Genomic DNA, 18425 nt, shown 5'->3' on the forward strand with positions numbered 1-18425 from the left:
CATCATTAACTCCTGCAGTATCTGTGTTATGTTGGTTCACACTTGGACTACCTATTCTATCCTGCTCAATAGCAGGATAGAATAGATAAATTTCGAACTACATTACCCATAATAACACGGGTGTATGTTGCGTTTAAATACCCTTGCTCAAGCTCAGTAATTCCACGTTATCACCACAAGAGGGCGCGCTTCCTATAACCATGTATTGCCAGACTGGTAAACGTCATATTTGTCTTATGTTATGTTTAATTAATTATGATATATTTTATTTATGTAGCACTTTCCAGGATGCTCAAATACCCTTCATAAAATAATAAAAATTTAAATGAAGGGCATTATTGATAAAGGATTAAACAGTTGTGTAAAGAAAATGAATTTAAAGATCAAAAGTAGTAATGTAGTAGTATTCGTTTAAAATTGTATTTGTATATGTATTTTTTTTTTTGCATTATAGCTGCATAAGTACCACAAAAATGCAATATTCTCTTAACATATACTTTGGGATTTCTGTTAGCAAAACCGTTGCAACCGTTATTTGGCTCTTAACATATATTTTGGTTTCTGTTAATAAAGCCGTTGCAACATTAATTTGGCCCTTAACATATATATTGGGCATTTCTGTTAATAAAACCGTTGCAACCGTTATTTGGCTCTTTGCCGTTTCTTTTGATTTTTGTTTTTTATTTACATATTTTTCTCATTTTTCTACTGTAAAACCTTGCGTCGTTTGGGGGACACGCTTTTTTCCGACAGCCCCTGAACACCTGGGGGCGGAGTTGAGCCTTCGCCGGGCGCGAGCGCACCTCCTCCGGGCGCAGCAGCAGCGGCGGCAGCGTGGACATGTCCGACCCGGCGACACAGGCCCTACAACCCCGGCTCCTCCACCACCAAGCCCAGGGCGCCTCGGGGGGCTCGGCAGGGTCCACGGCAGCCGCTACTCCCTCCTCCGCAACCGGGAGCAGCGACCCAGCCAGGCCCGGCCTCAGCCAGCAGCAGCGGGCGAGCCAAAAGAAAGCCCAAGTGCGAGCTTTCCCACGGGCGAAAAAGCTCGAGAAACTTGGCGTCTTCTCTGCGTGCAAGGTAGTTAGCTGTTAGCATTAGCATTAGCCTACCAAAGTTCATCACAACAAAGCACAAGCGGGTTAGCATTTGTGACTGTACGCAATGTTCACATGCCGATAGCATTGTAAAACGATAACATACACAACTATAATTTAATTACTGACGAAGAGTGTGCCTTAGCTAGCCAACACAAGCTGTATAACTTACTAAAACGCCTAGTATTATCATCTATATCTTGAAACATAGCTGCAATCAAACTGTATTGCATAGATTAGTCCATAGATGAATTCTGTGATTTTCTTGTGTGTGACAGCTGCGTTTATGTCATTTTAGGCTAACGATACGTGCAAGTGCAATGGATGGAAAAACCCAAATCCACCCACAGCCACTCGTATGGACCTCCAGCAGCAAGCGGCCAGCCTGAGCGAGCCCTGCCGCAGCTGTGGACATGCCTTGGGTACAAACTAACCACATCTCCTCCCCACTGGCGCTACATCATTACCCATTACATCAAACAGGACTTTAATGTTTGTCTTTTTCATCTGCAGCGGACCACGTTTCGCACTTGGAGAACGTATCAGAGGATGAGATCAACAGACTACTGGGAATGGTGGTGGATGTGGAAAATCTCTTTATGTCAGTGCACAAAGAAGAGGATACTGACACAAAACAAGTCTATTTTTATCTTTTCAAGGTAGAAGCAGTCCGTTTTCTTTCATCTAGTGTTGTTTTAGTAGGGATTGCAAGATTAATCTCAATCAAATCGATATTCCTATTAGAACAGATCCAATTAGCTAATAGCAAAGCCGGCAGTTTTTAAAAATCCTTTCTTATTCTGCATGAAACTGCTAACCCAGTAGGAGTGAAGATGTTTAGCTGCTCATCCAAGCCGCTTCTTCATTTCTGGTCAGATTACTGGTGGACACTGGTTTATATCTATCTGACAGGAGGAACTAACTACACTGAAACTGGAAACGGCTATTGTTTACAGTTTACAGACAGATTTCACTTTTGGCTTTTACTATGGATCAAACCTGGACGACTGAGGGATTACACAGACCACTAACCCTGTATTTTAGATTAGAAATCGGCCAATATATTTGGCCGATATTTGTACTTTTTTGTGTATGGGCTGTTGGGCTTAACTCTCCTGCCTATGCCGATATTTGGTTTGGGGTCACCATTTGCTGCCTAAAGCTTTATTTTAACACTTTATGGTGATGATGGTATTCACAAAATTAGATTACACAGCTCAATTATGGGCTACTAGTAAAAACAGGGTTGCAAATAAAATATATATATATATATATATATATATATATATATATATATATATATATATATATATATATATATATATATATATAAAATCATATAATAGTTAAATTAACCAGAGCAGTAAAATGTATAGGCAGTATTTATGTTGCTATTCATAATGGCCCCAGAACACCCACATCGATCAAACTGTAGTTTAGATCTGTACAAACGTGTTCTGAAATCAGAATCTTAATATTAGAACATACAAATCTGACCATAATGCTTGTTAGAAAAATCACAATATTTTTCCCAAATTTTTCAGCCCTAGTTTTGAATATTACTGGATATGTGACATGTGGCCTTTAATAATTCAAAAATCTTTTATCTGTTTTAGTTGTTGAGAAAATGCATCTTACAAATGAGCCAGCCAGTCGTAGAAGGATCTTTGGGAAGTCCGCCCTTTGAGAAGCCAAACATTGAACAGGTAAATTTTATATTTCCTGCTACACAATTTTAAAAGTCTTATGGGTCATTCCACAAAATCATTGCCTTTTCAACTCTGATTACTCTCATTACATTTTTATAGGACTATATAACATTATGAGATGCATTTAGAATTTTAGTGTCTCATTGGGGTTGGCAATTTCACCTACATTTTTAATTTATTTTTCCTGTAATGATGATTAGAAGAAATGTCAGCAGAACTGTGCCAAAGCGCGTCTTAAAATATATTTAGGCTTTAAGTGTCAGACAAATGTAAAGAAGAAAAAAAATCCACAATAATGCGGAAATATCAGTTTGTACCTTGTTTGAAAGATGGAAATATAAGTAAAAGAAAAATCTGTTCTGTTATTTGGACAAAGTTTTTTTGAGTGAAGATATTTTGCTGCTCATCTAGATTAATGAACACGTGAAGTCAGTATAGCTGTATCCAGTAGACTTACTGCACATTTCACATATTTTTATCTTATCTAAGCTCAAAAAGGAGTGAGAAGATGAAAACATTAAATCCCACCGCTGATTTTTTTTTTTTTTACTATGGATCATACCTGAACGACTACACTCTTCCATTTCTTTTTTTGTTTTATTGACTCTTTTTGCATTTTGAGACAGTTGTATCATTTGTGGAAAAAATCTATATAGAATCTACCTATTGGCACCCATCTAAGAACATCACAACATTTTATAGAATCTGAAAACAACCATTATAATTATTACACTAGGACATGATGTCATCTAAACAGATTTCCTCAGACTTGGTTATCCGTATAATTTTACAAGGCAAGCTCGTGCATTTAACATTTGTGTAACTTAATCCCACATTTCCGTCTTTTCCGAAGGGAGTGCTGAATTTTGTGCAGTATAAATTCAGCCATCTGGCGCCAAAGGAGAGGCAGACAATGTTCGAGCTCTCCAAAATGTTCCTCTTGTGCCTAAACTATTGGAAACTGGAGACGCCGACTCAGTATCGTCAGCGCACTCAGAAAGAAGATGCTACGGCCTACAAAGTGGACTACACTAGGTCTGTGCAAAAAGAATTACATTAATTTTATTCACAAATTGTTCAGAACAGAATCCCCTTACTCATCGCTCTTTACAAGTAACAGTAATGTGTATTTTACCATTTTATCTGAAAACAAGCTTAAACTCCTTTAAACTTGACCAAACTGTAGTCGTTTGCCACTGTCACTAAAGACTTTTAAATCTACAGGAAAGGCCTAGAAAGTGATGTTAAGTTTACAAATTGTGAAAACACCTTCAAAATGATTTACCTGGGATGTAACTAAGGATGTAATATTAACCTAAATATCCTGGTATTGTCAAAGGTCTCACAATAACATCGTGGGTTATCACAATATATCAAATTATAATATCTCATTTTCTTTGAATAAGTAAAACAGTACATTTAAAAATTGGATGAGCAAAAGGCAACTTGTTCATATCAGAAGGAACCAATGATTAGCCATAGATGTTACTTATTCCAGTCTCTACAGCTCAAATACTTTACCATGTTACATAAAAAAGCAATAATTGAAATTGGAAAAACAAAGAAAGTGTACTCATGATAAGTATGGAGACCCAAAATATATTGTTCCAGCTTTCACAAATGGAATGATCATGACTTAATATTATTTTATGGTGCAGAATAAGGCTGCCCTATGATATTATTATATAACCAGACATACCTGGATTTGTGTTTTGTTTCATTCACACATGTTTGAGTAATCCTATTATTAATCTGTCTACATCTCCAAAGCTTAAAATGCACTGTTCCACCTTGTGATGTCATGAAGCAATAGTTTTCAAGTTAACAACTCTTAACTTTACTTCAGTAGAGATTGGCAATTCCAGGACTGAAATTATCTAACGAAGGTGTATGGAGTTTAACAACACACTGGAGCACTTCCTGTATTACCACATGACATCACAAGGTGGAACAGAGTGTTTTCAGTTTGAGAGAAGAACCCAGCCTAAATATGCAGGGTTTGTGTGTTAAACATGTGTGAAGGAAACAAAACACAACTCCAGGCGTGTTTGTGATGAGGAAACAACATTATAACATAGACCAGAAAATAGCATAATATGGGCCCTTTAAGGTTGTGATAACATTTGGTTTTAAAGTTCTAATCTATTTTCTTTTCTTTGTCAGGTGGCTCTGTTACTGCCACGTCCCACAGAGCAACGACAGTTTACCCCGTTATGAAACCACTCAGGTGTTCGGACGCAGTTTACTCAAGTCCATCTTCACAGTGACACGGCGCCAACTTCTAGAGAAATTCAGAGTTGAAAAAGACAAACTGCTGCCTGAAAAACGCACACTCATCCTCACTCACTTCCCCAAGTTAGTATTATGTGAAAAAAGTTCAAGTTTCTGTTTTTCAAATTGGTTAATATTGAGATACCTAAATATTCCATATTTGTTCAGGTTTTTGTCGATGCTTGAAGAGGAGATCTATGGAGAGAATTCACCGATCTGGGAGGCAGATTTCATCATGCCAGCTTCAGATGGGGCGCAACTCGGGCAAACAGGTGAGCTACATATCCTCTTCTTTACCAACAAGCTAAAATGATCCAGTCCACATTCTATAAACTGAAACATTTCCAAAGTGCTGCACACAAAACTATTACATGCAAAAAAAAACAACTGCTCCACCAGAAAATAAAAAAAATAATAAAACCCTAAAACAATAAATGGATTATAACTGATTGAATAATGGTAAATGGTAATGTTAAATTTTTATATAGCATTTTTCCACCTTCAAGGCGCACACACATTCACACACACATTCACACACCAGGTTACGCAGACATTAGGGGTGTGGCTTAAGTGTCTTGCCCAAGGACACAACGACAGCGTTCATCTGTGGGAACTGGAATCACACTGCCAACCTGTGGGCACAAACTCAATTACTGTCACTCCACAATAATTATAATACAGTATTAATAGTTGATGATCGTTAATTATTTTTACTCTACAAACACATGACATAAGACCTTTTTATTACAAATACATTGGCACAAAGACTCATTTCTTTTTTTATTACAATTTTTTTTTTCAATGATAGATTTATTTATAAATATTGTCAGTTCATATTTTAAACTTTATTTAAAAAATCTCCAATGTAAAACAGAAATAATGACTAGTAGACTACTAAGCCCTGTTGTAACTGTGGCTTAGATTGAACTGTTTTTTTTTTTTTTTTTTTTCTGTAGCTTGTGTAATTATCAAGTATTTGCCAATCTTGATGTTAAAATGATGACTTGTAGGTAGTCACTTTGTATTTGTTGACGTCGTCTGCAGGGATCAGTGCCTCTGTTGTTTCTGGGTCCCCTGGGCTCGTGAAGGGTCTGAGCAGTGCCTCGTCTCTCTCCAGTCTGGATGCAGGAGTTACAGAGACTATCACAGGTCAGTGAACACTGATAAATCAGTGAGTTATCAGAAAATATCTACAATATATCTTTTTAAGTGTTGTTTTCTCTGATATTTTTAAGTCAAGTTCAGGATGCATACATTTATGAATTGAACAAATAAGTTTGATTTATTTCACAAGGCATGAAACAAAATTGTATACATTTTTGGTCTTATTTTACAAATTAATAAACTGTTCAGAATAGACACAGTACATGACATTTGGTTACCTTAATTCTCATTCCAATATTACATGTTCTAAAGCGAATGGGCTTTTTAAATGTAAATGTTTTTCAGGAGAGAAACGTAAACTTCCAGAGGCGCTGACACTGGAGGACGCCAAACGGATCCGTGTGATGGGAGACATCCCAATGGAGCTGGTGAATGAAGTCATGATGACCATCACTGACCCTGCTGCTATGCTCGGACCAGAGGCACGTCAAAACCACAGTCTAAGCTGACTGGTCATGAACCCAGATAAGACCCAGCCCTATTTACATTAGTGGTTAATTAAAAAAACAACAACTTATTAATATATAATTTAAATGGTGAGATCCATACCCTTCGTTCTCATGTTGTTTTCTCTGACAACCATTGCAAATATTTTCAATAATAGGAGTATGATTTTGTTTAAACGTGTCTAGAAGAACTGACAAGAAGGCTGAAATATGAATATGAACTAACTGAATCTCAGTTAAGAACACATTTGTACAGACCTAAACTACAGGGTTAGCAGGTTTTATACAGAATAGGTTTGTGGGGGAAATGATGCTACTTGCAAAACTACAGCTTTTGCCATTTGCTAATTGGGTCCATTCAAATTGCTATTTCGATTTGATTGCAATTAATCTTGAAGCGCTAGTGCAAACATTTGTGATGGGCATTATGTAAAATCGATTTCTAAAAGAACCCATTGACAACAACCTGTTTTTTCTTTGTCTAGACGAGCCTGTTGACTCCAAATGCTGCCCGGGATGAGACGGCACGGCTTGAGGAACGTCGTGGGATCATAGAGTTTCATGTGATCGGGAATTCTCTGTCGCAGAAGTCCAATAAGAAGATCCTGATGTGGCTGGTGGGGCTGCAGAACGTCTTTTCTCACCAGCTCCCCCGAATGCCCAAAGAGTACATCACACGACTGGTGTTTGACCCGTGAGAACACTTTATATCTCATTATATTTTCTCTTAATCCATTTAGCTTTTACTGTACTAAATGGGCCAGTCTCTGGGTCCCATCATTCTTGGTTACTATATCAGTGTGTCCCATTTTATGTGGGACTATTGTGGCCTCCAGAGTGTTAAAAAAATGAACTGAACAAAAATTGATAAATGAGTAAATGATACTTTGTACATGTTTTCTTATCATAAACATGTAGAAGTAACTGTATTTAATCTGTAGTCGGTACAGACAAAAAGTGGCATTTATACTCCCAAAACTGTATTGAAGAGAATTATTGAAATTCTGTTGCCACCATAGTCTCTGGTGGTCTGTCTGCCATATTACAAATATTTTTGCTTTTTATGTTATTTCACTTTTAAACATTGGCAATAATAAGAATTACAGTCTGTTTTGTACTTCGAACATTATTGGGTTACTTTTTAAAACAAATTTTATGAAGCTTATGATTTGCTGTTGTGCGTCTGAGAATACCTTATCTTTTATAAACTTGACACTTGACACTTGTCTTTACCAGGAAGCACAAGACCCTGGCCCTCATTAAAGATGGCCGTGTCATTGGAGGCGTCTGTTTCCGGATGTTTCCCACTCAGGGTTTTACAGAGATCGTCTTCTGTGCCGTGACCTCCAATGAGCAAGTCAAGGTACGCCGACATTTTACTCACAATTCATAAAAAATATACTCAAAATATGAATGTGTGGATTTTTATACTTTAGGGCTATGGAACTCACCTGATGAACCACCTCAAAGAATACCACATAAAACACAGCATCCTCTACTTCCTCACGTATGCGGACGAATACGCCATCGGATACTTCAAGAAGCAGGTATTTTAAGTGTTCAGTTTGGTCGTCTCTGTGGAGATTGTTTCTTTATTTGGAAAGTTCCACAATATGACATAAATCCATCACTTTCTACGGAGACAAGCAAGCGTCAGGCCAAGTCTCAGGTCAGATCTGTGGAGAGATGGCCCTGCTCAGAATTAGAATGTATTTAAATATATTGATAAGCACCTCTAATTAAATGAATGCAAGACAGTTTAATTCCATACTGTGGAACATTCCAAGCAAAGCAACAATGTCTTCATGGACAAAAGCCGATGGTGAGCGCCCCTCCAGACGTTAAATGGGGCCCTTAGTCGTCTGGGATCCAGAAGATACACTTCAATACTTAATGAAGATGTGAGCCTGGTTACAGGTGAATATCCCCGTTGTCAAATGGCTGTGATTGACAGGTGGATAGGCCAATTAGGGATACGCATGATCTGTCAGTATCACAAAAAATAAAGGAAAAATGGCGCGTTTCTGCAGAATCAAGAGATTTTGAATTTTGATCATTATGAGCTCCTTTCCGTGGAAAAAAAAAAAAAAAAACGCATCTGATTGCACAATGACATTTGACCAGCCTTGAGACGCAACAGAGGACGTCGAGACCAGACTGATATCAATCTGTCCAAAAAATACAGAGATTATTCTGGATTTACCAGGCAATGTCCTTAATGTATTATAACATGAACTCACCTCATAGGCCGTGTTCCATCTCATCTTCTGTCTGTCTTCTGCATTCTCAGTAATGTATTTTGTCTCACCAGGGATTTTCCAAAGACATCAAAGTGCCCAAGAGCCGTTACCTTGGTTACATCAAAGACTATGAGGGCGCTACGCTAATGGAGTGTGAGCTAAACCCCCGGATCCCCTACACCGAGCTGTCCCACATCATCAAGAGGCAGAAGGAGGTCAGTGATGAACAAGTACTATATGAGCAAAGAGTATTAAAGGTGCACTATGTAACTTCTCTGTTGGAGCTGGACCTCTTCTCTCTATGGAGGTGTTATAGCTTTGCCTGGAATATTTCATATTGTGGCAGTACACATATCCATCTTGCATTTATTCAATTATAATTAGTTATTATGTTTTTGTTGCTAAAAATTGCTTCAATGCCACACTGCCATTCAGTTGCCATACTGTAGAACATTCCAGGTAAAGCATTAATACTTCCATGGATATAAGCAGGTGGCAGACTCTCCACCAAGTTATAGATTGTACTTTAAATTCTAAAACAAAAAAGGCGATTTCTAGTGTAAATGTAGCATTAGAAATTAGATTTACTGGGGAACTCAGATTTGATACAAAAGGCACACAATACAGATGGTTTCGTAATCCCTCATTGTTCAGCACTGGTCTATGGTGAGAAACGTTTCAAAGGTGGTCATCTGGGCAATGTTTTTGAAAAGAAGATGTTTTGTAACCAAGATCACAGCATTTTTACCTCCTCCCTCCCCAGGCCAGTACCTTAGGATTAGACCTGAGGATATTAGGCAAAATAGATTTTTTTTTTGCTTTCTACAATGTCATAATGGTGCTCCCTCATCAAAAACATGCCTGAAGCAGTTTTAGATGTCATCCGGGCATGTTTCAGTAATTTGGGGATATGAATTTTGTTGATTTAAAAGCAAAAATACATCATTAATTAACCAACGAGCCTCGTATCTCTCTCCCCTCCGCCCACACACACCTGTCTGCTTCTGCCCACTGCCTCCTCATTCTGCTTTTTGTCTTTAACATTTTAAACTCCAAATCACGAGTAAATGTGTGAAACTATGACATGTAAAGAACACTGGAGGATATTGTGAAACATAATGCACAGATGCGCATTGAGGAAGCGACTGTTTCTTTCCTCTTTCGGGCTGTTTGAGTTTGTTTTGACAGGAGTCGTTCACTACCTGCATGATGATGAGTTCAGGCGCTGTGTAAAACTTTTCCAACTGCAATAGTGTAATAAAAGGTCAATTTAAAAAAGTGCTTTAAATTCGAGAAACTTTTCCCGACCCACACCTCTTACTGTTCAGCCTGCTGGCTTGGGTTTTTTCTTGGCTGATGTCAATGTTGATTGTTTAGAATCCAGAGCAGCTGATGACTGATAAGATCTGCAGATATTTTTGGGCTGATTTTATAATATCTGCATTGTGTAATAAAACTTTACTAAAAACTCATCCACAACCCTATTTTACAGCAAATCTATAAGAGAGCCGAGTAGTCATGATTTGTGCAGTTATCTCTTTGGACAAGTGTTAAAATAAAACTTTTTGTGCATTCTTTTGGCAGCAGGTCGGACAAAACAAAATGGCCAGTATGTTTAAAAAGTGCAAATATTGGCCCAATTTATTGGCCAACCAATATATCAGTATCTCTACTCTGAGTGACAGATGGCTGTAACCAATTATAATAAAGGGTGAACTTTTGGAAGAAGACTTACCTCTTAAAGGCAACATAAATACACTTACGATAAAATAAAAATCTTGATCTCGCTCAAACAAAATCACCCAAATATACCACCGACCCCTACTTCAGATTCAAAATAGCTTCCAGATGAGTCGAAATCTCAATTTCAGAAATGTTGTCCAGATGACTACTTTTTCAAACTTTTTGAAAAAGTAGTCAAAAAGTGAAAAAGTGTTTGTGTGCCTATGTTTTAAATAATGATAAATGTTCTTTAAAGGTGCTGTATCTGGTTTTCACTATCTTCAGAATGTGAAAAATAGGACTTGTTTACTGTAAAATGATTTGCTGTGGTCCAATGCTATTCCTTACTTATTCTAATTATTTTTTCACAATGAGTTTAGCACAGTAATACTAACAACAACTAGCATGCTAATACTCCAATCACAGGGCACAGACGACTTGTATTGACCTGCTTATACAATATTTGACCATCATTTGTCTTGGTTCAGTACAAATACAATGGAAAAAACCCACTTAAATCCTCCACCTAACTGTATCTTGTGTCCACAGATCATAAAGAAGCTGATTGAGAGGAAGCAGAGTCAAATCCGAAAGGTTTACCCTGGACTCACCTGCTTCAAAGATGGAGTGCGGCAGATTCCAGTGGAGAGCATCCCAGGCATCAGTAAGTGCGCAGAGGAGACGCTGACTTCAGAAAACTCAAAAACACATGTAGTTACTCAGAGCTTGTTTTGTTTCTAGGAGAATCAGGCTGGAAACCGAGCAGCAAAGACAAAGGGTACTTTTTATGTGTGTTTTGTTAAATGTTTTACGTCATTGTGCAGTACCTCATCACACCAACAGGGTGTTCCAGTGTAAGGCTACGTCGTTGTCTTGATGTAGACATTATCACTCTCTTGAATGTTGCGCAGTATGGCATTAAATGTATCTATATCCATCAAGATTAAATGGCCTATATTATGCTATTTTCTGGTCTATATTTTGATGATCTTGCCACACAAAAACAGACCTGGAGTTGTGTTTTGTTTCATTCACACATGTTCATTCACACAAATCTTTCATATTTAAACTAAAAACACTCTGTTCCAGCTTGTGATGTCATCATGTGGCAATACAGGAAATGCTCCCCTGTGTGTTTAAACTCCACACACCTTCACTAGAATCATTTCGATGATTTCAGTCCTGGAATTGACAATCTCTACTGAACTGAAGGTAAAAGGAGCAGTTAACTTAAACTACCACTTCATGACATCACAAGGTGGAACAGAGCATTATTATTGTTGCTTCAAACAGTGGGATCTTGTTATAGTTGATGTTTTACCATTTTATCATGTTTATCATCTGTCCTGGTTTTGCAGTAAAGAGGTGAAGGACCCAGACGTGCTGTACAACATGTTAAAGAACCTGCTGGCCCAGATAAAGGTGGAAAAACACTTGTAATAACAGACGGACCATAGAAAAGTATTATGTTTTATTATGTTCATACCATTTTGTTTTTGGTTCACCAGACCCACCCTGATGCCTGGCCTTTCATGGAGCCAGTGAAGAAATCAGAAGCTCCAGATTACTACGAGATCATCCGCTTTCCCATTGGTATTAAAAAAAGACTAGTATAGCAAAATGGTCATTAATTCATGTAGTTTACAGGCAAAACAGCCTGGCTAAATAAATCCGTATAATAATCAAAACACGCTCACAATGTGGAGATTACAGATTAGAGGCTTTTGTCCAGCCTTTTTAAATGATATTATCCCGGCCCTGCCCTTTATATTCTTTGCAGTTTTATTGGCTAATACTGGTAATATTACCCAGTAATATTAGCAGTACTGGGTAATTGCATTTGACTAAATTCTGACTATATTTAATTGTAACCTTAACCTACACTGACTTGCATAGTTGCTAATATTTAAGGTACTTTCCCTGATTTTTACATGAAATGCAGAACTAGTTAATTTTAAAGTGTTCCTGGAGACCCATAATTATTCCTCACTTATGCTTTAAGGTCATCGTAATTATTCACGGCAAGGAGTTTATAAACGCTTTTCACAACTTTCACAGATGAGCGCAGAGTTTTGTCACGATAATGCAACTAGCATGCTAACAAAGCACATCCTGATTCTCGGACAATAAAATGGTTTATGGTTAGATGCAGACAGCAGAGTGAAGTCTCATTTTGACCTTAAGAGATGCTTACACAGTCTGCCCTGGGGTAAAACTACCGGTAATTTTGCTCAGCACAGGAAAAAATCTGGTATAGAGACTTGAAGCATTAATATGAAAAATTAATAAGCATCAATACAAAAAGACTGTAGCATTTCTAAGGTCAGACTCTGCACTTTTCCATAGCATACCCATTTGGGATTTTATTGTTCTTTTCCTATGTATCGGGTTATCTGTATATTTCTTTTTTGTCGACTTTTAGGTGAAACCCTTTGGTCAGCTGAAGTGGTTTTAAATGTGCTATATAAATAAACTTGAGTTGAATAAATCCGATTTTTCCTTTGTTTCAGACTTGAAGACGATGACGGAGCGCCTGAAGAACCGATACTACGTGACTAAAAAACTGTTCATCGCCGACCTGCAGCGCATCATCACAAACTGTCGCGAATACAACCCCCCCGACAGCGAGTACTGCAAGTGTGCCAACACTCTGGAGAAGTTCTTTTACTTCAAACTCAAAGACGGAGGTCTCATCGAGAAATGAGCCCCCGTTTAAACACAGACTACACTCTTGAGTCCATTTTGGAACCACGGAGGAGACGCAAGAAGAAGCAATGCGCAATTTTAAGTATAGTAAAATGTTATAAGGGAACAGTTTGGAAAAAAAAAAAGAGTTGCACCAATCAGGAATAGCATTATGACCATCACAGGTTCATTAGACTGGTGTCTGCACAGGCCTCCTGCTGAGTGTATGGTCTTTCAGGGTTCATTTCACTGTCCTGGTCACATTTGCATGACACTTGAACTTCAAACCAGCATTTTTTCAAAAATTTTAACACATTCCTGATAATATAACGGTTACCATAACAAGACTTTCTGTCAATATTACCCAGCTTTACAGGCACACATAGTTTATAAGTTGGAAGCAGGAACATTTTAACTTGACAATAAACATTTTACTGAGGTTGAAGGGGTCAAATTGGAATTTCTGGGTCAGAGCATCGCCAACTTTGCAGGTCTTGCGGAGTATTCCTCGTCTGCAGTGGTCAGGATCTAACAGTGGTGGTTCAGACCTGTTTTTTTCAAAATTGATCCAAGAAAAGAAGAGTGGTGAAGAGTAGGGCTAAAGACATGTCTTGTTCGGTCGATTAGTCATTAAAAAAGGCTGAATGGAAAAAGCTCTCAAAACTATTATGTGTCTCTATGTATCTGACCCAAATTGCACCGGTACAGGAGCTCATGCAAGAACAACTATTTGATACAGAAATAAAGTTTAATCTGCCTTTTTACATATAAATACTAAAAATACTAAATCATCAGCTCACTCACGAACACTTCTGTTCTGCTGCTGTCCCATATAAATCCTTGTAGTTACAGGTTTGCAGGTGGTCGTAATGTTATCTCTTCTTGGTGTTTAAAAAGAGTTTGTTGCAAGCATCACCTTCTCCCTTTTTCACGTTTGACAATAAATGTCTCATTAAATGTACCAAAGTTTAAGGTCCAAGTGAAGCCAGTGCTCAAGTTGGTTAACAGTCAAGTTCATTCCTGTTTAGTCCCTCACAAAAGTTACAAATATTTAGAATTTAGATCAGAAAACTGCACCTCGGGACCTAAGCCATGTTGCCTTTGTTTCCGATCAACACTTGAACGCCACACACGTTTATGTCTTTAATATGAGTTGATTTGTACAGATAGAAAAAGAAACCTACAAGACTGCTTGGTTTGGTTGTGAGAAAATGTACTTAAAGGCGTTGTACCTGATTTTTACCGTCTTAAAAACATGAAACGCAGAACTGGTTAATTTTAAATAGTTTGTCGTGGTCCAACGCTATTCACTTACCTTATGCATTCTGAGCATCCTAATTATTCACCACGATGAGTTTACAAGCGCTTCTCACAACTTTCAGAGACCAGAGCGGAATTTCGCCGTCACTGTAACAACACAAGCAACTAGCATGCTAACAGTGCACTTCTTGACATTACCGGACATTACAATGGTTTGCAGAGGTCCAAAGCTATTCTTCACTTACCTTATGCATTCTGAACATCATAATTATTCACCACGATGAGTTTACGACTTTCCACAATTTTTAGAGACCAGAGCGGAGTTTTTCCGTCACTGTGATGCTAACAACTAGCATGCTAACAGTGCATCTCTTGGTTATCGGGCAATAAAATGCTTTATAATTAGATGCAGGCAGTACACAGTGGACTTATTCTGACCTCAAGAGCTGCTTATACAATATATGTGTACTGTAGAGACACATTTTGCACAGATACTTGGGAAAAAATCAGGTACAGGGCCTTTAAAAATCTACATCTAACTAAAAGAATCCCATTATTGGCTGCAACTTTGCATTGTATTTGATATTTATTACCACTGTTTGTCTGAAAAATAAACATGTATTTGTTAGCTATCAATGGGATGAAGAATTTTGACAGTTTGAATGCAAAATCATACTTAAAATGTTTGGTTGGTAACATATTGCTGAGTTTCAGATGACGTCACAACATTCTCTAGGCCTTTAATGTTTAATACAGATGGGAACAGGTAAGGTTAATATTGTTAAAAGGCAGATCTTTGTCATGAAATATTCAAATGCAGATTTTTTTTCCCCACAAAGAACAATATAATCTATAGGAAAAACTGTGTTGCCCCCCCCCCCCCCCATTTGTGAGTGTGACATCACCAATACCACAACCAACAATAGCTCAGCCAACAAATGACCACTGAAAAACGATGCAATAGCCCCAAAGCGCCAGTAGGGGTCAGTGGAGGCACAAAAGATGAGCGCGTTTATCTCACAATGGGAAAATGGCAATGTTGCAACAGCATAGTACAAACAATAGTTGCATTAGAATTAAGACACAAAGAAATTACAATTTTTATATGATACATTGTTAATTATAAATTAGACTTTACAAATGGAAGCAAATGTGTTTACCAACTTGAAGAAAAAAATACTTAAAATGTTTTTGCACCGTTTAGTTGGAACTGCACAGTCCAGATTTTTTTTTTTTTTGGTACATTTTACACAAAATTGACTCTTGTGAACTTTAGCCATGTTAGAATGCTGTTACCTCCTCAAAAATGTACCTGAAGTTTTGTTTTGTTTAATCCTTTTTTTATTAGTCTGTCTACATCTCTAAAGCTCAAAATGTTCTGTTCCACCTTGTGATGTCATGAAAAGGTAGTTTTGAAGTTAACAGCTCCTTTTACCTTTAGTTCAGGAGAAGTCACCAATTCCAGGGCGGAAATTGTCCAAATGATTCTAGTGAAGGTGTATGGAGCTTAAAAACACAGCATTTCCTGTATTACCACTTGATGACATCACAAGGTGGAACAGAGTGTTTTTTGTTTGAGAGAAGAACTCAGCCTAAATATGCAGGGTTTGTGTGTTGAACATGAGTGAAACAAAACACAACTCCAGGTCTGTTTGTGATGAGGAAACAGCATTACAACATAGATCAGAAAAGAGCATAATATGGGCCCTTTAACGCCGCGTGAGGAACATGTTTTGATATTGACTTTGATATTGCACTGACAGATAATCAGTTGTCTGGGATTGTGTCACGCAGTTGTTTTCTTTGCAAACACTGTTCCTGATCGGATGAACGTGAGTGACCCAGTCCACAGCTTCTCTATTAGTTATTACTCAACAAAATTCATTGTTTGTCATTTTACTTTCTCTTTTTTTTTTCTTTTCTGCGTTTACAGTTGATACTTTGCAGCTGATGTCATCAACATTCCCTGGGGGTGTGATGCTAACTGTAGACACTGCTCTGTCTGAGGCTCTGTTAGACTTTAATCTAGGCTTTATTTTAACACAATCTGACCGTAAAGAACTGACTTACCTGAAACTACAATTGAGCTGATTTGTGGTTTTGAACAAGTCCCTCTCAAATAACATTACACTCACAAGCTAGCTAGCATTAGCAACAGTTTTTCAGTTAGTCACACCCATCATTTTTGTTGAAAATCAAATGCCTGAACAAGAAGCTTGTTTTGATCAAATGTGCTGTTTAAATCCATTTTGTGTTTTTTCTTGAGTTTTCAGATAATCTAAACTTTTCTGACGGTGTGTTTGCTACTGTGTGTCTTGTGTCTCCATGGTAACAGCTGAACATTCCTCCATACAGATACATGCAGAACCTCCCCCAGTATTGAAGTACCAATACACGGCGCAATATAAAGGCTATTCATCGCAACCAGAAGTAATTAAAATCAGGTACTGCTCCTTTAAGTACTAATTTGCCTCCTATTCAAATGAACTGCGTGTTTAAAGATGGTTTATGTAACTTTTTTGGAGGATAAATTGTAATCTACTTGCTAGTCTCCATAGAGATTGTATTGCTTTGCCTAGAAGATTCCACAGTATCACATTACACTGCGCTATCTCCATGGTAACAAGCTTATGGCACACCATCTACCATAAAAGTTACATAGAACATCTTTAATGTCATATACAGTTGATTTGGCTTTGGCCAGTTCATTAGCATGCATTTGTGTGTGTGACGTTTAAAATTTTACTTGAATCATTTTGTTGGTAGCAGTTGACTCTACAACACAATAATAACATGGTAATAGGAAAGGCATGCTCCACAGTATTAAATTAAACTTTCTTTTCAATTACAGGTGTCATTACTAAAAAAAAAAAAAAAACACCTTGAAAAACCTGCATTCTCTCTGTGAGCGGGACCGCCTCTCCACAGACCTGACCTGTAACTTCACTTTGTGGCTTCACCTGCTCGTCGTCTTGGAGATGGATGAGTTTAATGCCATACTGTGCAAATTTGTTGGCAAAGCAATAGTATCTTCATAGGAACAAGTAAGTGGCAGACCCTCCACCAGAAAAGTTCCATAGTGCACCTTTTAAACAGGGATGACAGCAGCTCAGTGTCTGCGTACACTGGTGTGTGAATGTGTGTGTGAATGTGAGTGGTTCCTTGATGTAAAGTGACTTGTAGGAGGAAAAGCGCTGTATAAAAATGTGTTTACCATTCATGAAATTATCAGGAAAAATACACACATTTAGCCTGTGTTATTCCTATCTCTCTTCATGCTGTTACTCTGCTCTTAAGTGCTGCCATTTTGTATTGTTTTGTGTTGTCTTGCAGTGTAGGAATGTGCACAGGTCTTGGGCATACTCTAGTCCACCGATGCTTCAGATGTTTCAGTTACAAACGGTGAGTAAGATTGACTCAAAAACACGTTCATAAGAAAACCTAGTGTAAACCTGCCTGGAACAATAGTCTGTTTGTTAACCTGGGGGGAAATTCCAAGATGAAAACTGAAAACACTTTCGCTTTGTCCAGAAAGGAAAGCACAAGTTAAATGTACAGTGTTTCGTTAACATACACAATGGGGCCCAGTGAAGGGGGTTCTTTAGGGGCACTGGACTTTGAACTTATAACACTAGACATTTGTTGCTTTATATAAATATTATATGATTATTGCTATTGGTCTAAACTATATTTTTGCTAACTTCAAGAAAACACCTCTCCAGCAGTATGTGAAGGGACAGATTGAAAACAAAACATGCAAAATGATGTCCCAAAGAAAAAAAGAAAAAATGTTGAAATGTCTTGATACCAAACCAAACTTATGAGCTTCCG

At 37.8% G+C, this 18425-nt stretch overlaps 1 protein-coding gene across 1 annotated transcript; it reads left to right on the forward strand.

Moving 5' to 3' along the window:
* The first annotated feature begins 784 nt into the window (after positions 1 to 784).
* Positions 785 to 15234, forward strand: kat2a (K(lysine) acetyltransferase 2A). The gene is made up of 18 exons (XM_033970399.2): positions 785 to 1080; positions 1396 to 1519; positions 1611 to 1756; positions 2714 to 2803; positions 3660 to 3841; positions 4970 to 5161; positions 5246 to 5349; positions 6122 to 6226; positions 6527 to 6663; positions 7173 to 7381; positions 7924 to 8050; positions 8124 to 8234; positions 8999 to 9142; positions 11199 to 11313; positions 11391 to 11427; positions 12008 to 12071; positions 12158 to 12242; positions 13160 to 15234. The coding sequence occupies exons 1-18, from the start codon at positions 841 to 843 to the stop codon at positions 13351 to 13353; spliced, it is 2406 nt and encodes an 801-aa protein (XP_033826290.1). The 5' UTR covers positions 785 to 840; the 3' UTR covers positions 13354 to 15234.
* Positions 15235 to 18425: the final 3191 nt, after the last annotated feature.

The sequence above is a fragment of the Periophthalmus magnuspinnatus genome, chromosome 8 (genome assembly GCF_009829125.3).
Source record: "Periophthalmus magnuspinnatus isolate fPerMag1 chromosome 8, fPerMag1.2.pri, whole genome shotgun sequence".
Lineage (NCBI taxonomy): Eukaryota > Metazoa > Chordata > Actinopteri > Gobiiformes > Gobiidae > Periophthalmus > Periophthalmus magnuspinnatus.